Genomic DNA, 9,405 nt, shown 5'->3' on the forward strand with positions numbered 1-9,405 from the left:
TCCTCAGTGTCTCAGGAGTCACAATACAAATAAAACTACTGAACTAACTCAAATAACATTAGTCAGAATGGAAATGATCATTGTGTAACTCTAGTGTGTGTGAGTGTGTTCTGAGCACAAGCTGTTGTAAATCCTGCCCACTTCTTTGCATTGTCAGCACATGCTTCAGTCTGAGAGTGTTTATAGTGCTGTGAGTTTAACACTTCATGACTGAGAGCAGAACAGAACACAATCTTCATCATCACACAAGACACAAGAACAACAATGAACACCATCATCATCTTCATCTGGACCATTTCACTCTTTATTCAAGGTAAGACAAACATGTTGACTCTGGTTTTGGTGTTCTTGTAAAAGTATATGATGATAGTAGTTTTAAACACTGATTGATTTTCTTTTCTCTTCTTCAGGATCCAGAGGAGTCACTCTGACTCAACCTGAAGTTAAAACTGTCCAACAAGGTCAAACAGCTTCAATAGAGTGTCATATAGATGTAGGAATATACAGCAACTACTTAGCCTGGTATCAGCAGAAACCTGGAGAAGCTCCTAAACTCCTGATTTATTATATAAACAACCGTTATACTGGAACTCCATCTAGATTTAGTGGCAGTGGATCTGGCAGTGATTTCACTCTGACCATCAGTGGAGTCCAGACTGAAGATACAGGAGATTATTACTGTCAGAGTTTTCACTATCCAGGCAGCACTAGGGTGTTCACACAGTGATAAAGAGTCGTACAAAAACCTGTGTCAGTCAGACGTCACAGTGACTGCACTGATACAGCTGAGAGATACTGCAGCTGCTGATGGACCATCACACACAACACAATGGGGGATCAAACCTTTCACACACTTTATTTAGTTATGATGATGGAAGTGAACATGTAACACAATCTTATATCCCATAATTAGTCTCTGCTTCAGACTCTCTCCCCCTCATACATTCACACAAACACAGCTGCTCACAGACGTGACCTGTTTTCTGAATCCAGCGTATCATTAATAGTTTTGTGGATTGAACTCTTGGAGCTCTTCCTCTCTAACCGAGTCAAGGACGATCTCAGCAGTCCAGAGGCTTCAGACACTGACAGTGGACAATGTACTGTTTATCTGTTTCATATCCTCTTCTTTATTTTTCTAAATAATAATAATTAATAATAATAATTCTTATTTTTAGTCTGCACGCTCCCATTGGCCAGACATCGCTCCATCTTCATGGGCTAAAACACATGAATGAGCCTGTGACTAATGTTAAAAGTTATCATTATCATTAGTACACAACACATTATCATGATTTGGGGTGGCTCTTATAATGAATTGTTACAATTTTATGATCACTTGAACAACAATGATAGGAATATAAAACTGAGCATGGAACATTCCAAAACGGCGATTAACTCTTCAGATCTAACCATTTCTATTGGCAAAGATGGGAAACTCCATACTACTGTATATCGTAAAACAACAGATAGGAACACTATGTTGAAAGCAGATTGTTTCCATCCAAATTGGCTAAAAAATAATATACCTTTTGGCCAGTTCCAACGTCTTAGACGGATTTGTGATACCGATAATGAATATGAAGTGCCAGCTAAAATCCTGTCCAATCGAATTTTAGAAAGGGGCTATCACAGAAATTGTACAAAATGCTTATAAGAAAGCCGAGTGTATTTCTAGACCAGAGCTATTCGAGAAGAAGACAAAACGATCCTGTTCACATAATCAGGCTTATTTTGTGACAGCATATATCTCTTTAGCCAATCCCATAAAAAGGAGTATACACTCAAATTGGAATCTCATTTAAAGTGATCCTGTTCTTAGAGAAGTGTTTTCTGCATCTCCAAAAATTAGTTTCAAGAGGGCTCCAACTCTACGAGATAGGCTAGTATCTAGTCATCTTCCTGCTCAAAAACAGACCACTTGGCTTGACAGACAATTAAAAGGTACTTATAAATGTGGGTCTTGTAACCATTGTTCTAACATTAAAGATGGCAAAGAATTCTGTAATTTTAAGACAGACAAGAGGTATAACATAAAGACATTCGTTAATTGCAATAGATTTCAGCTCCTTTTTATGATATGCCTTTCGTTGCTATGTAACCTCCTAGTGGACCTTCTCTGTATGTGCATGTGATTTGTCATTCAGGTGTTTCTGATCAGCATCTATAAAAGAGTAAATTGGTTAATTGTAATACATACCCTGAAGAAGGCTGTTTGGGCCGCTACGCGTGGGTTGGTTTTTTCTCACATGGCTTTTATACTTTCTATCATGAAATAGCCAGTTTAATAAAGGCTTTTTATAATTTTCTAAAGAAGAGTGCCTTGGATTTCCTTCTACATTATCAAGCTTCTTCAGTTGTCATCAGTACTCACACGTATTGAGCAACATGTTGGTGTCCTCAATGGGCTGCAGCTTCCTTGGTGTAGTAGGGAAGGGTGGTAGCTTAACGCCTCTACAGAGGAAATAATGTAAGACTAAGAATATCCATCTCCAAAAATATATAATCTTAAAGAATCTGATTCATTTAGAAACTGGAATTGTAAATTAATTAAGTGAAAACATTACCCCTGACACTCTCGTCCGAATCCGTTAATTCTGCAAACATTATTCATAGACATTGATGTCTCAAATTTCAGGCCCAATTTGAACCAATTTTATATTTCAAATGTATAACGTAGTTGAGAATGAGAAACACATAATTTCTAACAAAACCCTTTTTTAGTGCGCTTCCTCGTCGATCTAATCTCCTCATCGTTCTCCTCCTCTGCCTGACTGGTCGGGTTTAGGTGTCACATTCAAGACAAAATATTTCCACATGGTCATTTATTTCATTTTCTATTCGAAATTTTCCTGAAGTAATTTTTATATTGATTTATGTGAATGTCATCCAGTCATTCTGGGGGTTAATTTTGTCCTTTATAGCTTTGTTCTGTTTTTGTAATGCTCATTTTATGTGGCCATTGTTACATGTATGGTCTGTTTCGGTTGTGTTTTTCTCCCTGTGGTTCTTGCTTTGAGTTCTCACATGTTCCTTTGTTCTCCGTTTCCCGCCACTTGTCTGTTCCCATAGTTACCCTCATCAGTTTAGTTCCTGTCAGCTGTGTTTAGTTAATTGTCATCGGTGTCACCTGTCCCCCTCCTTTAGTTAGTCATCAGTGTTGGTATTTAGTTCTCCCCTGTTCAGTCACTCTTTGTCTGCTCTTAGGTTATGTTACTCTAGATTTAGTTACACGTTATATTATGGTGGGTGATGTTATGTTCTAAGTCTTGTTTAAATAAGGCCGTTTTGTTGAAGTCCTGGATCTCCTCATCTCTGCTGCATCCAACACCCGTAACAGCCATCTGACACTTCTCATTTCTCTGTCGCTCCAGCTGTCAGGAACTACACCCTCCTCCTCTTGGGTTGATTACCCGTGACCGAGCAGACGGTCAGTAATTGGACCGTCCAGGCTATTGCCTTGGCCTATCAGGTGCGCGGCTTGCCTTCACCTTTGGCCTTGAGAGCGCATTCCACAAGGGGCATGGCCTCTTCTCGGGCCCTTCAAATGGGGGTCCCGCTTCAGGAGATCTGTGAGGCAGCCGGTTGGGCTACCCCTTTCATTAGGTTTTATAGTCTGCACCTTCCTGCGACGCCAGACGCTAGGGTGCTCTCGTCCTAAGTGTGCCTGGGTTCCAGCTTCACACTAGGGCAGGCATGGATCGTTGTGGCATAGTGGGTACTCGTTCCCCAAAAGAGTCGTTTCACAACGTAGTGGGAGTTCCCTCGAGAAGGGAACGTCTCGGATTATGTCTATAACCCTTGTTCCCTGAGAGGGAACGAGACACTGCGTCGCCTTGCCACGCCTCTCCATGCCTGGGAGTGATTTGCTTCATCGCGAAAAGCTAGCGCTATTGTGATGCGCGTCCCTTTATACTTCCGGGTATGCCGTCACTTACTACGTCATAACGTAGCACCAATCAGGATGGGTCTTAGTTTCATTCATGCTTCAGATGCGTCACACTGTGGGCGTTCCCCAAAAGAGTCGTTTCACGACGCAGTGTCTCGTTCCCTCTCAAGGAACAAGGGTTATAGACATAACCCGAGACGTTTTCCTGAATAGCATACCATCACGATTGAAAAAAATGACACTGATAAAAAAAAATATATATATATTTTTATTTAACCTTTATTTAACCAAGTTAGTCTCATTGAGATATAGAATCTCTTTTTCAAGAGAGACCTGGCCAAGATAGCAGTACAAATTAAATCACACAATCACAAAAACACACACAAACAAAGGCAAAGACAAGTGCATTTCAATTAAATAAAAATGACATTAATTAAAACATTTGCATGTGTGCAGTGGCGTAGCACCAAATTTTGGGCCCTGGGTACAAACCATCTTGCTGGGCCCCCGTACCATGTATGTGTATGTATAGAAAACGGACTTCCCTGCCTCGGGCCCTGGTTACTCAGTACCCTTTATCCCCCCAAAGTCAAAGTCAAAGTCAAAGTACCTTTATTGTCCCACAAGGGGAAATTGGATTTGCAGCAATGCTCCACATAAACACATAAACATACAACAACATTCATCAACAAAGATCAGCCAGCAGAGAAGGAATTCACAATAGCGCCCAATGTACATAATGTGCAAATAAATAAATAAAATACAGAGCACAATCAAATGCAAAAATGCAACTTGTACAAGTTATTATAAAGTACTAAGTACCATTAAGATGCCGCACAGCTGATGGAATAAAAGATATTTGCATCCTCTTTGTTCTGCAACTAGAAGCTCGATAGCGCCGCTCAGAGGGCAAAAGCGCAAACTCTGTTCTTAGGGGATGATCCTGTGAATGAGCTATGACTCTAACTTTCCTCTGGACCTGTTTTTTATATAACTCCCCGGGTTGAGCCTGACTTCTCCTGGAAATCTTACTCGCCACTTTTACCAGACTACCAAGTCTGTTTTTATTTGTCAGGGAGAGGCTTCCAAACCAAGCAGCTATGCAAAAGGATAAAACCGATTCAATGAAAGCACGATAAAACAGAGTCATCATTTCTGAAGAAACATTAAAAGTGTTCATTTTCCTAAGAAAGTACAGTCTTTGTTGGATTTTCTTTGAGACAGCATCAACCAAAGGTTCAAAGCACAGTTTGTTGTCTAAAATGACTCCAAGATATTTGTATGTCTCCACGAGCTCAATGTCCGTACCTTTAATAACCGTGACTGTAAAAGGAGGCGGTGTCCTGCGAAAGTCAATGACCATGTCCTTAGTTTTAGATACATTCAGCTGTAAAAAGGAACTATCGCACCACTCTACAAAGTCACTAAGGACTGGCCCATGGTCCCGCTCATTCCCTGATAGCAGGCTGACAATGACAGAATCATCAGCAAATTTAAGTATGTATCTATCCTGGTACAAACTGCGACACTGGTTTGTGTACAGGATGTACAGGAGAGGGGATAGACAGCAACCTTGGGGGGAACCAGTCGATGTAAAAGTGACTTCAGATAGAGTGCTATTGGCCCTCACACTTTGGGATCTATCTGTTAAAAAAATCCAATAACCAGCCTACCAAATTCAAATCAAGGTTAAAATCCACAATCAGTCTCTCAGCGAGCAGAAAAGGCTGAATGGTGTTAAAAGCAGATGTAAAATCAACAAATAAAAGTCTGACATGAGTCTTTACTCTATCTAGATGGCTAAAAATAAAGTGCAGTAGTGTGATCACAGCATCCTCCACACCCCTGCCAGACCTGTATGCAAACTGCAGTGGATCTAACTGATCTCCAACCTGCAGTAGAACAGCCTCTTTGATAATTTTCTCAAAGCTTTTCATAACCAGTGAGGTCAAGGCTACAGGTCTAAAATCATTCAAAGATTTTGGGGAGCTGCACTTGTCTATAGGCACGATAATAGAATGCTTCCAACTTCTAGGGACTCTTTGTAGTGATAAGGACAAATTAAAAATGAACTGAAAGATATGACAGAGTTGATCAGCACATGTTCTTAGTAATTGCCCACAAATATCATCTGGCCCTGGACTTTTTGATCTAGTGTGCCTGAAAATGTTAGCCACAGTACTACTGTCAACTGTAAAGGATGGAACTGCCTGTGTGATAGCCCTGATACCTTCCATTTCACTATCAAACTCTGAATTGTTAAATCGAGAATAAAATACATTAAATTCGTCAGCCAAATGTTTATCAGATGAAAAACCATCCAGGACAACTCTGTTGGCTTTCTCATTAGACCCAATCAATGTTTTCATACCATTCCAGGTTTTCTTTAAATTATTACTTCTCAAATCTGCCTCAATTTTTTCCTTATACCTTAATTTTGCTTTTTTAATTTCAGCCCTGATCTCTTTTCTCAAAGTCCTCTCTGCATTCGCATCACCTTCATTAAAAACAGTTTTTCGTTTAATTAGCAAATCTTTAATGTCCTTAGAGATCCACTGTTTGTTGTTTGGATACACCATGACTTCCTTACTCGTGAGAACAGAGTCTTTGCAAAAAGAGATGTAACTGCTGACAACGTCAGTAAGTTCATCAATATCAGAACAGGAGTCCTGAAACACTGTCCAGTCTGTACACTCAAAGCAGGCTTGTAGCGCTGAAGAGCTGTCCTCAGTCCAGACCTTCACCTGTTTTCTGACAGGCTTTTCCCTCCTCAGCTCATTAGCTTCCTGGTTCGCTGTTTCACACCACCCCTTTTCCCCCGCTTTCTGGTTTGGCCTTGTTTTGTAAAGTTACTGTTTCTACCATTAAGTAATTCCAGTGGCAGATTCCCAGTCAGTGAATTGATGTTGAAGTCTATCACGGCAGGATAGGACCATTGTAATCCCAGTAAAAATTCACGGGTGTATTGGAGTGTGTGCTGGTTGCTCCAAACAAAGTTTAAAACAGTCACTAAAAGCAGGGCGAAAAAAAAAAGTGACTTCCATTCCTCACATACTCAGCAAATGTTCATGAAACAGACAACATTAAACAGCACACCGCAGATGGGAATTAAGACCCTGAAAGACGTTTTAAAACACAATAACACAGACACGAGCTAAAGCTGCTTGTCGCCCCAAAACAGCGCCATCTTCCAAAACATATCACTTCCGTATATGACCCCAGTCCCACGCTCCTGCATGTGTGGATGGAGTGGAGTGGAGTGGATACTCGAATGCCGTGACAGCGTGCGATCACGCATACAATCAGTAGTAACAGTTCGCAATTATATCCATATATCCTACCTTTTCTTGTAAACCTGATAAAATCCATGGCAATGAACGTCATCAGAGATGTTTAATCCACAAGCATTCTGAGAATTATTCCTACTTGTCGTTCACATCAATCTAAAAGTTGTCCTTTTAGGCTATAGGCGATTTTCATTCAAAGATGTAAAAGTAATTAAAGGGTTACTTCAGCGATTAGCATATGGCTTTGTATCAGTAGAAACCCTGGAATATATTCAAATGATCGTGCTCCCCCCTCTTATATCCCCCTGAGACAAGAGATTTATGCATTTTATTTCTGGAAAAATTCCTCTCGTGACGCAAATTGACGATATTTGCGTCACGAGAGGAATGATTGCCCAGAGGCTAAAGACTACAGCCAGCAGAGGGAGCCATTTCCGCATGTTTTCAACTGGTGCATGGGGAATGGAGACCACACTTACAGCACAGCTCAGCTGCAGGCATTAATTTAAACGGAAGCTAAGCAATGTAAGTGTTTTAACTTCTCAAATTAATTTCTATGAAAGTTAAGATTCCAAAGGCATGAACTGAAAACTCGTTGTGAATGTATGCCGCGAACGTGGTCGCGATTACCTCAGCTCTCATCACGAGAGCTCATCAACTCATTTATGACGTTAAATGTAATCTGACTCCTAATCTGAGTCTGCTGTGAGACTCACGCGGCAACTCGATCGTTATATTGAACACGCATGTTCAGTATTTATTTGTACTTTCTGAACTCAGTCACAGTAATCTAGTAGCGGTGGCTTTGGGAATGGCCTCACAGGGCAGCGAAGCATTCTGGGAATTGTAGTCTTTCATCCCCATGAGACAAAAATACATTTTCTGTCTTTTCTCAGTCTAGAAGGCACCAAATTCAAAAATAATTTCACATTTCTACTACATTGATGACCCAGTTTAAATACAGATTCATCTTCCCAGCGCTGAAGTAGCCCTTTAAGCTATGTAGCCTATTGTATCATTTTTTTTTACCAGATAAAAACATTAAAAACATATTGCAATAAATAATTACTCTGTTTGCTTTGACTATATCATCAATTACTTTTATAGCAGCAGTGGTAGTGCTGTGTTTTTTCCTAAAACCAGATTGATACTTAGATAAAATTGACCGATTATTTAAATACTCCTTCACCTGTTCACCAACCAAAGATCCCAATACTCTGGCCAACGCTGAGAGTTTGGAAATGGGTCTGTAATTATCTGGCAAGGTAGGGTCACCTCCTTTCAAAAGTGGTAAAGCATATGCAGACTTCCAAACCATTGGCATTGTGTTTGTGACTTAGTGAACGATTAAAAAGATGAGTCAGAGGTTCAGCCTGAGTGGGGACTCAGGCCCTGTCCACACGAAGCCAGCGCTTTCCAAAAACGATCTTTTTTTTTTCTCGTTTCAAGAAATATCTGCGTCCACACGAGATTACAAAAACGGACTAAAAACGATGTAGTTTGCATGCCAGGCCAGTGTGTGGCGCTGTAATTCTGCCACAGAAATACACTAAAAACAGAGAAGAAGAGTCGTGGCTAGCAGGGGTATAGCAGTGGTCGGAGGTGAGGCGAAATCTCACAATAAAATAACAATAAATACATTTGCTCCTTAACAGATGTGTTTTATTAATGCCTACACCTACCCCAACCCAAAACATACCCTTACAACAATGCAGATACGGTCATTAAATGAGGCGATATTGATGTGCGCATGCCCAGTGCCCGTAGTTGTATCCCTTAACCCGGTTTCGAAAAATATCGGATGCATGCTTCTAAAACGCCAGATCCATGTGGACGAAACGCTGATACGGTACAAAATGTATACGTATACAGCTAAACGCGTCTCCGTGTGGACGGGGCCTCAGTCAAGATGAGTCTGATTTCAGCTAGGATATCTGCAGCTAATTTTAAAAAGAAAGGCTCTAAGTGATCTGGGCCAGCAGGTTTTCGAGGATTTAATTGTTTCAGGGCTTTATGAACATCAGCAACAGAGAACAGGTTAAAATTGAAAGTTTTGGCAGTAATAAAAGTATAATTTATCGACTCCGACACTATAGGGGCAACAGAATTAAACAAACACCCAGATGATACAAAACGCTCATTAAAACAATTTAACATTTCTACTTTGTCAGATATAGACACACCATTCTTAACTAAAGATAATGGTAAACCTGTTGGTTTAGTCGTGTA

At 40.4% G+C, this 9,405-nt stretch overlaps 1 gene segment (V, D, J or C); it reads left to right on the forward strand.

The window, feature by feature from the left end:
- The first annotated feature begins 229 nt into the window (after nucleotides 1-229).
- LOC137065464 (immunoglobulin kappa variable 3-20-like) lies at nucleotides 230-727 on the forward strand. The segment is given in 2 exon segments: nucleotides 230-313; nucleotides 411-727. Coding segments are annotated over 2 exon segments (366 nt in total).
- Nucleotides 728-9,405: the final 8,678 nt, after the last annotated feature.

The sequence above is a fragment of the Pseudorasbora parva genome, chromosome 25, assembly GCF_024679245.1.
Source record: "Pseudorasbora parva isolate DD20220531a chromosome 25, ASM2467924v1, whole genome shotgun sequence".
NCBI lineage: Eukaryota > Metazoa > Chordata > Actinopteri > Cypriniformes > Gobionidae > Pseudorasbora > Pseudorasbora parva.